Source organism: Corvus cornix, chromosome 3 (assembly GCF_000738735.6).
Source record: "Corvus cornix cornix isolate S_Up_H32 chromosome 3, ASM73873v5, whole genome shotgun sequence".
In the NCBI taxonomy this organism is placed as follows: domain Eukaryota; kingdom Metazoa; phylum Chordata; class Aves; order Passeriformes; family Corvidae; genus Corvus; species Corvus cornix.
In genome coordinates this window covers 8,564,297-8,580,985 of record NC_047056.1, presented here as the reverse complement: position 1 = coordinate 8,580,985, position 16,689 = coordinate 8,564,297, and the positions used below count along the sequence as shown (strand labels likewise).

Below are 16,689 nucleotides of genomic sequence, written 5' to 3'. Positions count from 1 at the left end.
GAACAAAACAACAAATTTAAAAAACAACATGAAGATGCAGTGTTGTCCCAGACACAAATTACTGGTACTTAAACCTCATGGATGAAGAAGGGGCAAGACATTGCTAAACGCTGAGATCCTGAATTTCAGTAAGGCACTTCAGCATTATTTTTAAGTCTACGTTCATGTAACAAAGTGGCTACATAAATATGTGTACAAGTGCTCAGCTCATTCAGCATCTAAAAGCAGAGTCAGGAACTCAAGCTCTAATGGAGTAGAGCTATAAGAGCAACTCAGAGCAAAAGTAGTTGGTTACTGACAGAAGATGTGAATTAATCTAATGCAAAGATTCTAGCTCTACCAAAACTTTAAGATCTGACCTGTCTTGCAATTCAAAACCTTTACTCTTTCCTTTTTACTCCGTCTGCTTACTTACTCTTGCTAGGCTGCCAAGCAAGAGCTGATAGACAGAAAGTGCTTCACAGAGAGGTTTCTGTTACTACACCACACTGAAAAAGTCTTCCAGTTGCCAGAGAAGCAGTTGAGTAACAATTAGAAACAAAACTGTGATATTAAAGGACAAGAGGGTGACTTTTTTTTTTTTTTTATCATAAGGTGGTAGGCTTGAGAAGAGCAGGGGAAGGAAGCTTTAAGACATTTTCAGCAGAGCCAAGTAAAAGAACACTTTGAGACACTTGTTTCTTGATTCTGCTAGGAGGAAGTCACAGACATTAATCCTCACTATTACAAGATCAGGTCAGAGGCAAATCCTTTACTTATGCCACCACAACCTGGAGAGAGCTCCTGTTGCCTCCTGTACACAACAGCACAATGGTCACTTCACAACAAGGAATAACTGCTCTGAGTGGGGTCAAGAGCTCTGTGGTAGATGTAAGAAAAAGGATGACTCAAACCTAGCAAAAATGATGAGAAAAGAAAGCAAACAGCAACACCACCTCTTACCCTTCCTCCCAGGACCTCCCTCATTGACCTTTCAGGCAGCTGTGAAATAAGTCTTTTACTACCAATTAATAAATGATGGAAGTTTACTGATGGCAGAAATTGTTTTCAGTCCAGCATGTGCTTATACGTTATCTTGCTCCTATTACATTAGTCAAGCAAGGAAAATGGAGGGTTTTAATTAATCATTCAGCATTTCAGCCTTTAGAGCCTGAAAAACTGGTTTCTCTATCAAGGTATAATATATTTAACCTGAATAATATATATTCAGTTAGAAGGGCAAAAGGGATTTTACAGCATCACACTGAGTATTTTAATCTCCATCAACAGAAAGAGAAAAAAATCCACCTGCTTTTCTGACCAGGTTTTATTCTGAACTGTATCTTAATTGTAGGAGAAATTGAATGGTTTTACAGTTAAGAGATGAAAAGTACATTTGCCTGTGAATTTTGGGGGTTTAAATGGCAATATAAAAATTAAAAGGTGGAAATGCTACCAAGATGATGATGTCACAATCCACGACCATCATTCCATCAGCGAAGTCTTCCAAACCTACAAATGTGTTCCAGTTCTGATTTTGATACTTCTTCACCCAAATTCTGAGCTGACAGTTCCACTTTACAACTGGCTCAAAATAACTTCTAAATAGCTAAATTCAGTTGAAATACAGTTTAAAATTAATTGATACAGGGAATCATAAGGTCCCCATGAGACTGATTGGAATCCAACAGTCATGGTTATAGCTAATTCACCATATCTTGGCTGCAGCTAAAAAGAAGCTTTTGCTGCACTTGATGTTGCACAGTAGGTGACAGAGACAGTACTCACCCACAGAGCAGATTTCAGAATCACACTCTTCTGTTTCACTGGCTTTTCATAAAGAATGAGTAGGCAGAAAGAAGGATCCTCTGTCATCAGGAAAGGGGAGGCTATATTCCACCTCTTTCACTACCCATACAAGGAAGAGATTTACCTCTGTGGCTCTAGTTTGGCATCCAACAATCATCTGAAACAGTGCAAATTTCTCTATTTAATAATAATAATAATAATAATATTTAAATATGTATTTTCTGGGTTTCAGGTTTTCACAGGTTGTTTCTTTGGAGAAAGCAGCTCTGATATATTACCACCTTATTCTTCTGGTAAGCAATAATCTAGTTCAGTCATGAGTATCTGGGACACATTTGCCAACTGGTTTGATGTAAACACTGAGGTCATTACTTCCATTTGCTTTCTGTGGAAAAAATAGTTAAGAATGTAACATTTCCACAGAAGTTTTGTTTGAGAAGGTAGGTAATACATGACAATGTCCCAGTTCACTCCTTGTGAAAGAGCTATCACTACCCAATTCATTTGTTTATAATCACAGTGTATAAATGGAGAGATTGGTCAAGCTCATAATTTCAAGTCCAAGTTCCGGCTACTTGCTGAACACAGCCAGTGTTCAGCTGAGTTACACTGTTGAGCTACTGTTGTAAATCCATGACCAAATTGTATTTCACACTGCATGATAAACTGTGTGTCATGGCCACTCAACACAGTACCCACTGAATTCAGCTCTCTCTGGACAGTGCCTTCTGTCACAAAGCACAGCCTAAGCCTGCTGAGCTGAAATTAAATCTCCATTTCAGTAGCATAGGGTTTGCTTTTTCAATGAACTTATGAGAGTTAAATGCAGAGCTCGCCTTGATTTACAAGAGCAACACACCAGACATTGACAAATAGTTGAGCAGTTCAGCTTCCTCCCTCCAGAGGCCATGGATGGATGGATGGAAGTGTTGGGCTGCTCACTGCAATATTTGTAGCCACCACGCAGCAGCATCCTGTAGAGACCTGACCCATTTAATTATCTGAAAAAGTTGAAAGAAAAAGAAAAAAACCCCAGAGTTTCTGATGACTGGAATAATATTGCAGGACAAAGGTAATTTTTACATCTATCAACAGCACTGAATTTGCTGCTACTGCTAACACAGAAACTACCCAACCATGCTGTGGACTGGAACTGCACAAAAGGGTTTCCCCCTACAATATTTTAATAAGAACTAGCAGAATTTATCCTTCATTTTAACAATTTGGCTTGATTTCCAGATCACAGAATTTTCTGTGAGCATAGATATTTCTCAGAACTTACTAACGGAAACTATCTACCAGATAAATTCTATGTTTTGGCAACTACTTTGCAACTGCTTTATTACAAGCATTTGAAACTTGAGTTGCATGTATTAATTTTAATTGAACTATTCCATAGATAGATGAGTTTAAGGGTCACATGCAAACTTCTACTTAGCCACACTAAGTAGTAACTATTACCAGCATAACTATTCCAGGAAGACTGGAAGCTCCTTTTTTTGTTGTTGATTTTGGTTCATTTTGTTTGTTTGTTTGTTTAAATCAACATGGTTTTACTGTTAAAAGCTCCAGAGGAAATTAAATTTCTGCTAATATTGGTCTGACTTAGAATGAGTTAAACATGTCAGTACTCCTACACTGATAGTAACAGCACTGCAATTGGGTTTGTTTCCCCACTTTAACCACATCAGTACAGTTACAGCAGTAAAAGTTTTCCTAAGAGTTGGTAGGGTCTTATATCTTGTCACCTGTCACGTTTTGTGAAAAAGATAGAAGGCTATCTCTCACCTTCATGCAACAGTTGATTCTCAAAAAGATAACACAAATTTAACACTTCTGTCCTTTTCTGAAGGAGCCAAGCAGCAGACTCTCTGGGACCATTTGTCTGCTAATAAATGCCAAGGGTGCCACAGGATCACAGAAGGAAGCATTTCAAGCTGGGAGTGAATTGATAATTTCTTTTGGTCTAGAACTTAAATGTGGATTTGAACTGCCAAACTACAAACAAACTGCCCTCCCTCATTTGCAGTACCCTAAACCATCTGGGTCTGGTTAGACATGACAATGGGATCTGTCCATCTGATGCAAAATCCCGAGTCTTCAAAGCAGGGGACTCTTGCAATAAACAGTTATCCTTTCACTGCACAGCTCTGCAGACAAAGGTCAGGGGACAAATTCGATTCTGGATATGTTAACAGCTATAGATGTCCATATTGCCTCTCAGTAGACTGCTTTCAGCATCTGAAAAGCCTACCTAGAAGAATAAGAGCTTTAAGTAGGACCACAGAAAGACCCACAACATACGGGATCCCAAAGGTCAAACACACAGAGGCAATTCATATATCTGGATGTTGTAGAGCCCAGGAATAGTCTGACAGTCATCTGCCAGAAAGTTATCTGGGCAAAAGGAAGGAGACCCCAGACTGACAGGCACTCTGGGCTAGATTGCAGGAGATAGGCTAGTACACAGCATGTTCAGTCCTGGTATGCTGGGATCACAGTGTTCAGGGAATGCTGTCCACTTCTTTAAATGTTTTTTCCTTCACACTGGCAAAACTAAATATAATGTAAATGAAAACCCATAACTGCACATTCCCCGTCGGGCTGCACCATCAAGAAAAAACCAAGTGCAAAAAGAACTGCACTTGTCTCTACCACGTGTTCTATTTTGCAAATGAGTCCAAATAACATGCAATAAATAAAATTATAAATGCAGGCAGTTTTAAAAACAGCCAGAATTTCATACCTCTGTTCACTGAACTGCAGTTCAGGAAACAAAACAAAAATCTATAAAGGTAAGGTTTAATCTGCATGTTTTGCTAAGAAACAACTACACCGCATATTCAAAACAGTAATGGAGCAATTACAGCGGGGATCTATAGTAGGGGAGACTAACCTTGTTTTACACTCAAACAAGTGTAAAATCTGACAAGGTAATTATTTTATAGCTCAAATAGAACACACACCAGCAAACAATCTGAGTCTCTGGTAGAGAAGGAGCTTTACAGAAACTGGGTTAGGGATGTAGTTGAGCCTGTGGTTTACAGATGTTCTCAATTTACAGCTTTCATGTGCATAATTGATTACATTTAAGTAATAGGGTTTTCTTTTGCTTGTTCCAAGTTATCCAGTTAGCCAGTGTTTACTCCTGGAGCTGTTTACGCATCCAAGGCAGAACACAAAATAAAATTAAAAAAAAAAAAAAGGCAACATTTCCAAAGAAATACAGTATTTCCATATATGAGGCAAACTCACTTCTAGCACAGCAAAATTCTTTTTTGATTCCACTAACATTTGTCTCAAGTGTAAATAGGAGTGAACAGGCCTCTCCAGACCATACCCAATGTCACACCTGGACTCCACCTGTGAGGAGCCAACAAGGCTCCCTCCTGATGCAGATAGCTGCTCTCTCACTGCATTTCCCCAGTTACTTTTTTCATGTGTTTTTCTGGAAAAGGGAGGTCTATATCACCACCCAGCAGTGTGTCTGCCCACAGCAGAATCAAACTTTTCCTGCTATTCAAATGCTTCTTCCCCCTAATTTACACACATCAGGATGGAAACTGAAGCATTCGTTGCTACGGTGAGATAGCCTTTTTTTTTTTTTTGTCTTACTAAAACAGAACTGCAACAGTGAAATCTAGAAAATTAAAGCTCTTGGGTTCCTCAGAAAATTTACATTGTATCCTCCATGTCTAAGAGGTTTTTCTGTTTCTATAATAAAGGAATGCTTTTGCAAGCAAACATCCTTTCCTCTAGACCAGCATAAAACACAAGCTAATAAATTATGAAACACATATTAATGCACAGAAACACTGCATTCTGAGGCTTGATCTTGAGTCCTTGGACTCCAGCCGGCCCATGTCGGGAGGCCTGAGTTTTCTGCCTCCTCTTTGCATGGGATGTTCCATTGCTTCAGCAACGAAACCACACTGGAGCACTCCTGCACCCTCCATGCTGCCTTTACTTGACCACAATTACACTTAATTACACAATTAACATTTCCACCAGCCCTTGGATTAGCAGCACATGCGAAAGTAACACAAGCATGTTTAACTGTGAAGCATGGACACAGGGTGTGCCAGGACCCTGGCTAAGAATTTCCCTTTCCCTTCTCTTCTTTACACCAAGGTTAGGTATTGGGGGAAAAGGAACAAGAAAGATACATATGTATATAAATACATACATCTATAAACACAACATCCAAACCCACGTCCACAAACAGCATTTTTCACGTGCACTGAATGCCATCTGTCCATCACAGTGACTCCTGGGCATGCAGAAGCAAGGCAAACACCTATTTCCCAGATTTAGAAGCTGACCTGCCCAGGAGGGCATTTTAAGGCTTTAATATATGCATTCCAGGATGAAATGTTCAGGATCCCTGATAGAAATCCCTGCAAAGAGCTCCCAAGGCTGCGAACTCATTATTCTGCCTCTAGGTCTGCCTTCTACACCACATCAACTCCCACCTCACAGGCTCTCAGCCTAAATGCAGGGAAGTGGGCTGCTGCAGCAAGAAATACAGCTTCTTTACCTGTTAAGTCTTGCTTTTGATAAGTCCGTATTCATGCAATGTAAAGAAAAAACAAGAAAACCTGAATGATCCCAGTGTTTCATCAAGAAATTACTGGTTGGTTCCACAAAGCCTAGTCCTCAACCAGCAGTCTCCTAAGCAAAAACAGGAAGCAAAGAGGTCACAGCTGTGAGAGGTACACTGATTTAGTGAGAGATAGGATGAGGTGATACATCAAGGAAGAAATAGACCAGCTTTGGGCAACATAAACATAAAATTCTCCACATTTTGAAATCCATGTTTGGTTCTTATTTTAAAACCTGAGGCCACTGAATGCTAATTGTTTAAAACCCTTCACACCTCAATGCTACTAGAAGCCTTTTAGTTACGGTGGCATTTTGTGGATTGTCTCAGTCTCCCTATTGTTGATGAAATTGAAAGAGATGCCTAAACTCTGATCTCCAAATAGAAGACCTTTCTAAATGCATCTTCCAACTCTCCTTCTTAGAAACTAATTGAGAATTGCAAGGCAAGGTCAGAAAGCAGCTTTTTTCAGCCTGCATTAAGAAATGTATTCTGGTGGCAACCATGCCAAGAGGCAAATAAATCAATCAAAACCAAAAACTTGCTCTTTTTGCACTTCTCACAATATTAGGGGGGCATTCTCACAATTCCTGAATGCTTAAGAAAAAAATATGTTTTATCACAGTTACTTGTTTCACCAGAAATACACAGAAACAATTTTAGCAGGTAAAAATGGATTGAAAAATTGCAAACATTAAAAATAAAAATCAAAGAGCACAATAAGCAGTACAAAGAGGTCTATATTCAGGATTAATTCAGGGAAGATTAAAGAAAAACTGACTACTCTTTTTGGCACTGACTCATGTTAGGATCCTAGACGTAAACAAAAGTACCTGTTTATGTAAGCACCAAGCCCTTCTTAATCAATTCATGGAGCACTGAATTTAAAGCACACATTTAGCCCACCTGATAACTTGTAGTCGTTTCAGAATGATGGCAGGAAGCATGGCCAAAGAATCAGTTAGAAAGCACATCATGCAGTTCATAACATTAATCTTAAAGGCAATGCTTTCTCATGCATTTCTGCAGAAATCTGCTGTTAAGTAAATGTAATATGCACTTGCTCAGAGATTGCTTATTGGGGAAAAAAACATGTGCACTTAAAATACCTCATTTAAAAAACAGCTCCCACAAAGTCATGTTAAAAGAGATCTGTGATACCCTAACAGGCATAAAAGAGATCTTTCTCATACACATCTTAAATTCATACACAACTAAAAAAAGCAGAATCTGCTCTTGTGTTCGTACTGGGAAAGTCCCTGCACTGAAAAAAAAGGTGATTATTTTCAGACAATGGCTCTTCTCCAATATGGTTAAAGTTAAACCCATTTTTTTTAAGTAAATAACTCAATTTATCATCCAAACAGCATGTGTCATTGAAGTGTATAAAAGATCACTTCTGCTTGTGGTGTAATTTGGTGGGGGTGGGGGGGGGGTGTGCTGGTATTTTTTGAATATTTCATTAGACAGCTTATCTACACATAGTACTTTCCCTCAGGAGTTTCCCACCAACAGCTCTGTGCTTCTCTTCACACGGCCACGTTCATCCTCCTGCACTGTCGTTACCACCATGAAAGCTGAGTCTGCAGACTGTGAGCTGCTAGACAAGCCTGATGATAGCAAAACAGAGAGGAGACTCTTCAGCAGTACTGAAGAGCCATTGGCATAAACGTCACGAGCTTTTATTAGCGGCCAATTATCACCACCCAAACCCCGTTAAGAATGAAGATTGCTATCAACCTCTCATGAATTATCCTCCAGCACAGCCAGCAAAATGTCAAACCCTACCAACCTTTCCTCTTCCCTAAACTTAATGCCTTGCAAAAGGCAGGGTGGTACTTCCTTTACAGCTGGGGAGGAGGGATGGGAGGCTTACTAGCTTTCCAAGGACTGGGACAGTATAACCCAGAAACCTTGAGACAGTATGTGCTAAGTACTGCAACCACCTGCTGCCCCACGCTATGAGCACACACACACATCACACCGTGGCTCTGCTGGGCTTCAGAGATACCCATACCCACAAGAAACAGCCCTCTAGTGGCACGTCCTGGAAACCAGGTACTCTCCTCTTGCACTGACTTACCCAAGGGATTTCCCTCCAGTTCTCTCCTGAGATGAGCTACAAGGCTGATTTCCACGAAGAAGTTTCCTAATGTGGCCAAGGCATCCTGGGTAGAAGCATGGTAGAGGGGAGAGGATTCTAGCAGCCCAGAAGCTGCATTTCTCCATCCTACAAAATCCTCTCTCTCTCCCTGTCTCTTCCCCACTTGGACTAGAGGATCATTTGAAAGCATCTAGCAAATCATAAGAAATTGAGCTGTGCAGGAACATACCCTTCTATCCTAATAAGGCCTTATCTGTCAGATAACCCCAGGATAGGAGGAAGAGAGCACAATCAGGAAGAGACTAGAAGAGGAAAACTGTTGACCAAAAAGCTGTATCTAAATTTCATATAACCAAACCTAATCCCCACAATTAATCCTTTCCCAAATGTATCAGCAGCCCAGCTCTGTCACTATCAGGACAAGGCTGCGAGCCTAAAACAAAAGCATCTTATCAAAAGCAAGAGTTAGCTGCAATCACAGCAACAATGATCTTGTCCTCATTTCTCTAACAAGCTCCCACTGGAGTTGAAATGAGGCAACCTGAGGGAGGGAGTCTCACTTGATATGCTTTTTTAATTTTTATTTTTAAATCGAGGTTTAAAGCCATTTCACTCATTCAAGTTCAGGGTGCTATTATAATTCATTTCCTTGGATGTAGGACCAGGCTGTCATTGCATAACTGCCAGGAAAAGAAAAAAAACAAACAAGCAGCAGCAACACTCACAGCCTGCCTTCCTTCTACACTCCAAGCAAGTCTGCCAGGAATTTTATTGACTAGGGCACTCTATCAGCCTCTCCCTGTTTTCACCCCAGGTCTTACTGTACCCTGAAATATTTAGAGGTCTAATTATTATTTGAATGGGAGAGATTTCTAGCAGAGCTGGACACTCTAGGAGCCAGGAGGAGACCTGCCACTCTGGCTGCGTTTGATTTTCTAGGACCTCAGGAGCAAAAACAACCTCCAATGGCACTTGAAGTTTCCCAACTTACATTCATTAGTGAGAAGCATTCATTGCTTATCATGCTTAATATTAAGCAACTTCCTCAGCCTAGAGTAATCCTATTTCTCTAGGAGAATAATAGGGATATTAAGAAGCCCACGAGCATCACAAACTTGAGTGTCAAAACCCCTGTGAAATCTTCTATTTAAATTGTGTGCAGGCTTCTCCATAGAGATGAGGCTTTCATTTTTTCGCAGGTGCTCCGAGCAGTTGCACTCGCGCTCAGGAAGCCCTGGGCGGCAGCCCTAGCCCCGCAGGATGCCCGCTCCTCCGTGGCAGGATGTTTACATAGTAAGTCAAAAGGCACCGAGTTACCATGTGAGAAACTCCGCTCTCTCTCCAGTCCAATATAACCACCCTGCTGGGCCAGTGCCGAGGAACACTTGCAATGGCTCCTGGCACCGCTATTCCTCAAAGCCCCTCGGGAAGCGGGGATTAACGCGGGCACAGCGGGACGCACTCCGCACCGTCCCTTTCCCCAGGTGAGCGGCGGGCAGAACCGGCCTGGGGCCACTCCCGCGTCGCCGGCCTGCCCACGGCACCGCACCACACGCCCGGAGCCCAACGTGAAGGGCACCGCGGCGCTCCGACCCTGCTTACCTTCCGCACCCCGCCAAAGCCGTGCTCCGCCGCCACCCGCTCGGCCTCCGCCTGGCCCCCGTCGTACAGCTCTACCAAGAAATGGTTGGTGTAGACGGCTCCGCGGGCTGGGGCGCCGAGGAAGTGCAGAAGGAAGAGGAGGAGGAGGGAGCCCCGAAGCAGCGGTGGCCCCGCCGGCATGGCCCCGCGCTGCGCGCCTGAGGAGGCAGCCCGCCGGGCGGGCGGGCGAGCAGGAAGCGCCCAAAAGACGGGAGGGGAGGAGGAGAAAAAAAAAAATTAAAACAAATGAGAGCGACAGAGTAGGAGGGGATCGGCGTGGAGAGCACCGGCCGGGCGGTGCGGATCTGTATTCCGCGGCGGCCGAGGGGCAGCAAGAGCCGAGGTGGATGGAGGGGGGGGGGGGGACACGCCGCGCTGCCAATCATGGGCGGGGAGGATCGCCCCGGCCCCCCCCACCCCCCCAGCCCACGGCTCCCGGAACACTCCGCACGCCTCCCCAGCACCCCACCCCCGCCTCACGCCCACCTTCCACAGTCCTGCCCCTAGGAAGCCGCACCCGCCGATTGCGCCCGCACAGCACGCACCAGCCCCCCGCCATACCTCTAGCCGAGCCCGGCTCTTCTTCCCATGGGGCTGAGGGGGAGGGTTGCCGAGTGGAGGCAGACGGCCCGAAGCTGGAACCTATACACGGTTGACTGTGGGGACAGCAGAACGAAAGACTTCGGCAGGACCTTCACTCAGCTTATGTCTTCGGCCCAGCAAACACAAAATATCTGGAGTTCCCCCCAAACCTCCCTCTCTAGCCAGAAGCCTGCACCAGCTGGTCACAGGGTCATCAGCAACCAGTCCCCATCCCTCTTCTCGCAAAAGCAAAGGGACAGGGAGGTGGTAAAACAGTCCTAGGGCAAAGCCAGGGAAAACCTCAGGCCCAGGGCTCCTCACTCTGCACTGACTCGCAGTCTATACTGCCAGGATGCTCAGGAACACCCAGGTGTCCAGGCTCCCTGAGCAATCCCCAAACAGTTTTCAGGGGATGACTGGCAGGAAAGTACTTGGGCCTTCCCTGTGCTGAGACAGACAAGGAATGAGAGTGTTCCATGCACTAGTGGGATTGCAGTGATAGCAGCACATAAAAAGTTTGGGAGCTCAATTCTGTAAATAATCTGCCATCTGCATAACTCTGATTGGAAAGCAACAGTACAGATTATGTAAATTTATGGCGAAGTATAGCTTAGCTTGTTCCTACAGATACATCTGGTAATTTGTCGTACCAAAGGTTGATCCTTTGATGGATCCCTGAATGATCCCCTGGGAAAGACTTGGGGCACAGAAAGCACAAAAACTTAGTATCACCTTTAAAACAAACAAAATGATAGATTTACTGTAATCTGTCCAGCAAATGGTCAAATGGAGTACAGATGTTAAATAAATTGGGGAAAACAAAGGAAAAATCAGAAATCACAAAAAAGACTTCTTCCATTATCTTAAAATGCTTTAGAAAATGACAGAAGAGCTGACCACATGACTGTGAATCCAAGTGAGCATTGGTTTGTCATGACAAATTATTGGTTTCCTTCCTCTGGATAAAAGAAATCCCTATTCAAACAGAAAGGAAATGGCAACTTGAAACCTAATCCAAAGCCGAGTTACATCAACAGAAGTGTTGTAAATGAATGACTGATGTTGAAAAAAATCAAACATGGGGGAAAGGTAAAACAAGGAATGGCACAGGAGAAAAGGAAAACAGCTTTGCAGTCTCATTAAGAGATTATGTCTGTAGAATTCTGCTTTTAGATGCTTGTTCTAAGCAGAGACAGCTATTAAAAACAACTTTATATATTATTTTTTTAAGCCAAGTTATTTGTTTTCATCAATAGTCAGCAACCCCTTTCCTTATAATATCCTTCCCAGTATTAAAGTGTTTCCGGGTAACTTGGGGCCTGTGAACTCCTGGATCAATAATACCTACTGGTGACTGCTTGACAACCAGTGGAGTCCCTACTGGTTTCCATCCACAGCTGTTCCTTGGTATCAGAAACAAAAGGAAAATAAAAGCTGGGGAAAGGCATTTTCTCTACTTTAAATTCCTGTATGTAGGTTTTTCTTTCCCCAGAGGTCTTCCCTTGGTTCACACACCTCTTTTTATTTTGTTGCCAGTCCATAGAAAGAGGAACATCAATAATAAAGGCAATGGAGCAGCCCTCCTGGCTCCCTCTAACCAGCAAGGCAAGATCCTGCACACATTCAGAAATGAGGATCATAACACAGGTCTGGGTGAGGGGTGTGACTAAGTCATTCACTGAGCATATTCTGACAGTCCCAACTGCCACCTGGCAGTACTGCTCTGCAAGCTGGTGCCACTAAAGAGACATTGCCAACAAGGGAGCACCCACTGTCTATAGCTTGTAAACCTCACAATGGCAAGCTTTGATGGCTTTGTCTATGGGATGTTAAAAAATAATACAAATTTTAAGAAGGATTAGTTTAGGAAAGACTGGTTTAAAAAGTAAAATCTGAACACCGAAAAGAGAAAACTCCATCAAAAACAGCAATTTAAAGAAAAATAGTCATTATGTTGATGACTACAGAAGTTTAAGACCAGAAAGGACCACTGGGATTTCTCACCTAGTACTTTAGGTTAACTGTAGGGCTTACTGTCATTGGCTCTTGCATGTGGTCTGTAGTCCTTTTTTTCCTTAACATACAAACGTTGAATTAAGAATCAAGACTGATCTATTACAGGGGAAATGTTCCAATGAGTGCTTACAGTCATTTCTAAAAAGTTATAACTCTGCCTCTCTTTAAAATGCTGATCAGTCCTACATTGACTTCTAGGTTTTGTTGTCACTATGAATTTTTTCATGGAACTGCTGATTATTTTCTCCAGATGAGTTTTAAGGTTGTGATGATAAAGACATAGAATTAACACTCCGTTGAATGTCTTCCTGTAAGTCATATTTTCCATCCCTTCAACCGTTGCCATAAATCTTGTTACTCCTTGAATTGTGAACTGTAAGTGCATCAGATATTTTTTCAGCAGGGGTCAGGCCAGTGTTAAATGGATGTTACATCACAATTCAGATATTTTTTCAGCAGAGGTCAGGCCAGTGTTAAATGGATGTTACATCACAATTCTATTCTTACTGGGTACCCAGTCTTTCACCAGCTGAGGATTTGATTCAGCCTCCATGCTACCGAGTCTCCCTGATGTGCAGCAAGTGCTCATGCTGACTCACAGACCTCTCACCCTCCCTGAGTGGTCTTCAGGCCTGCTGCTCTCTAAGAGATGGCCAACAATCTTTGTACCTAGGTATTTATTACTCTACTTGGTCAAAATACACATAATTTACCTACATGGAGCTTTCCAAACAGTCCAGATCACTCAGCACTCATCTCTTTTATACTTTATGGCTTTCTTCTTTAACCTACTTGTGGTGGCCAGTGGGCCTGTGGTATCAAGGAACAAAGACAGTCCACTGGTGAGACAGTCCCTAGTATCAGAGAACCTCCCCAGGTTAGGGTGACAAAAGAGGCTTCTCCCAGGATGATCTGTTCTGGTATGTTAATGTACCCCAGTTCTGCTTACCTGGTTGGCTTGTTGACCTCTCCGCCCCTTGTTACCATATATGTCCCTGCCCTAAAGGATCTCCACTCCAGGTTCCCCCCATTGGCCCTTGTGCCATCACCACGCCCTCAGAGTTTCCCATTGGCTCCCATACCCTAGTCCCGCCTGCGTACCGCCCCTGTGCCCTCAGATCATTGGTCCCTGATGCTCGATCTGCTGCCATACTTAAACCTGGACCCTGCGTTGTTCTCTGGCTTAGTTCCTGGAACCTTCATGGTGTGACTGCAATAAACCCTGTTTGTGGAACCCCACACAGAGATCCTTCCAGGCTCTTTGTCATCGATCCATTCCTGGAGCTATCTGTGCATGTGTGCATGTACGCGTGTGAGTGTGTGGCGGTCCTGCTGAGTGGCTTCACTAAAGAGATGCTTTTAGGAAGGTTGCGGCACCTCATGCTCTGGCACCGACAAGCCGCTGCAGTCCACAACACCTACTCACTTTATCAGTAATGAGTTTATATTGATATACTGGATTAGCAAGATCTTACAGAGATAATTCTCGGCCCCAGTCCTTTGGAACCTCTGCACAATCAAATCAACTCTGGCAATGACTCCCAGTTTGTAATTATACTTAAGAACCTAGCATTTAATCAGTTTTTAGTCTGTGTCTTAAAGGCCATTTTGATTTTTGTATCCTATTTATTTACTGACACATCACACAATATTAAGGGTCTCCCAGACACAACAAATGTCATATATACAATGGATAAAAAAACCTACAATTTTTTCAATTTCATCAGGTACTCCAGTAAAAGAGACTAAGGTTCCGCCATAAATTCTGGCTTGTCTAACAGAAGGCAAATAAACAGCAATGCTAGCTTTACCAGTGAAAACTAAAACAGTGCTTTAAAAAATGATATAAAATTAGTTTAAAAATTCCAGTTCCCAAATGGATTGCTGACTACATTTTTAAACAACCATTAAATACTACAATTATTTTACAACAAGTAATTGGCATTCACTATGAGGTCCATGAAGTACTAACTTTTAAGGAGATGTTTCTTTCCCTGGGGACTGCAAAGGATGGTGCCATGCCAAGAGACTAGTATGTCAGAGAAAGTTGCAAGAACTCATTTCCTTGCTGTGGAAGTGAACAGAATCCTAAGTCCAAGATTTAAATTGCTTTCATCTTTAATCATTCATCCTAGCAGATGCATGAGCAGTAGTGTTCTGAAAAGCTGGATACAGAATATTGCAATAATTAAATTTCATGTTATGAGAGAACAAAACACATAAGCATCCTTTGGCACAACTCTGAGTCTCCCTTAAACCTATCTTTCTGAAGCTGCGAAATGAGCATATATGCTTTAAGTGGACTCTGGAACAGGCTCAAAGATAATACCCACATTTAGAGGAACAGAAATGGGATTAAAAAGGCTTGAGATTTCCAAAGAAAAGAATTGGATGCATAGTTAGAAAAGCCACAGTTGAAAGAAAGTGAAACAATATTATTTGACATTTTTATTTAGGACAGGGAATGAATAGACCTATATGAAGAAAAGCAAAAACTAGAGAATATAGAAGAATATAAAGCTTATATTGTTTGTTTATAGGAGAACATGCATAACTGAATGTACAGAATTAAAAGAATGGAGTAAAATACTATGAGGAACTGCCATGGAATTTGAGCTGAAAAATCCCCTGCTGAGTTGGCCCACTACATCCACAGGATAAAAGTCACTTCAGGACTCTAGAAGCTCTCTAAAGGTATGTCTATCTGTTAGCATTGCTGTGGATCATCTTATGACAGTGTATAAAGGCAAGTTTTAATTGGTTTTTTTGATAATGAGCAGTGTAGGTATGAGCAAAGCAAAGCTGAAACTATGAGTAAATGAGTTTAGAGAGAGCACAGCTACCATCATTCCACTTTGGGCTGATTTGGTAATCAGCCATGACTTTCTTAAAGAGGATTTTCATAAAACACATCTAGGCCATTTTAGTACAATGATGAAAACATGGATGTATGAGTTACAGCAGCAAAGCCAAGCATGATGAAGCCAAGCAACAGCGGTGTTTCTGTGTGGAGGTTCTAGATTAAAGAGCTTGGGATACTTTTATCTTAGATGACTTCAAGATAATTTTCTCTATGTAAAAATACTTCCCTGACCATTTTCATTGCTTTGTACTACCAGAATATTTCATTACTGTTACAAGTATATTAACAATGGCAGCATTATTTATAGTCACATGGATCCTGATCTGTTGCATGTTGTGTTAAATGTTGTTAGTGAAGAGAGAGGGCTACAGCAGGGACTCCTTCTGTGTCTAAGATATGTGAGCCCAGGAAGGTTAGTAGTTACCAGGCACAGGAATGAAGACCAAGGATAAAATATTTTGTGCCATCGCCATGTGAAACTGCATGGATCTTTCAAAGTTAAAAGACAATTGGAAACTGGGAGCCTATTCCACAGCTTCTAGTTACATAAACTTTAAGTTGCAGGCAGAATCTTTTCAATACGCATTTATTTATGCAAGTGTTATGCTGCCAAGTGTCAGAGTGAACATATACTAATTTAGTGACATGATAATGCAGACAGTAAACAGTGCGGTTTTCAGCATCCATTGCCTGCAGGCCAGCAGGGCTGTGCAAAGAGAACAGGAGAATGAATGGTGTAATTACCTCTTCAAGCAATTTGGGTTTTCTTTGATTTATTACTTCCAGACATAAGGACCAGAGGGGCTGTTAAGCAACATGGTACCTGACAGGGAAGTGAAAACTCTTGAGATAACCAGTGAACGTAATCTCCTACACTTATTTAATGAGGGTAAAATCCAAACTGAATAGAGAGGAATAGCTTACAGGCAAAATATACATTTACAAAACAGAAAAATAAAGCCCTTGAAAGAAGGGTTTGAGGTTAGGCCTGTGCTGAAAGCCTCAAGAGACTATGGCATGTACATGTCTGCTTGCTAAATAGGAATATGATTATCCATGCACAGAAATTGTTTCCTGAATCCAACTCTTAGCCAC

The 16,689-nt window shown here is 42.2% G+C and overlaps 1 protein-coding gene and 1 long non-coding RNA gene across 8 annotated transcripts in view; one reads left to right on the top strand and one right to left on the bottom strand.

Annotated features, from left to right (window-relative positions):
- The window catches only part of PCSK2 (proprotein convertase subtilisin/kexin type 2), a 111,132-nt gene extending 100,630 nt beyond the window's left edge, over window positions 1-10,502 (bottom strand). For 2 of the 7 annotated variants that reach the window (XM_039569450.1, XM_039569452.1), the window contains exon 1: window positions 10,095-10,498. In XM_039569450.1, the coding sequence (XP_039425384.1) occupies window positions 10,095-10,274 (180 nt within the window). In that variant the 5' untranslated portion in view covers window positions 10,275-10,498. Of the gene's footprint in view, window positions 1-1,767; window positions 1,870-10,094 lie in introns of those variants that run through there. The other 5 variants (XM_039569447.1, XM_039569448.1, XM_039569451.1 and 2 more) reach the window with 5 other exon arrangements.
- On the top strand, window positions 1,854-16,044 carry LOC109146171. The gene is made up of 3 exons (XR_002048038.2): window positions 1,854-2,081; window positions 9,692-9,785; window positions 15,272-16,044. It is a non-coding gene; the product is annotated as an uncharacterized LOC109146171 (long non-coding RNA).
- The last annotated feature ends 645 nt before the right edge of the window (window positions 16,045-16,689 follow it).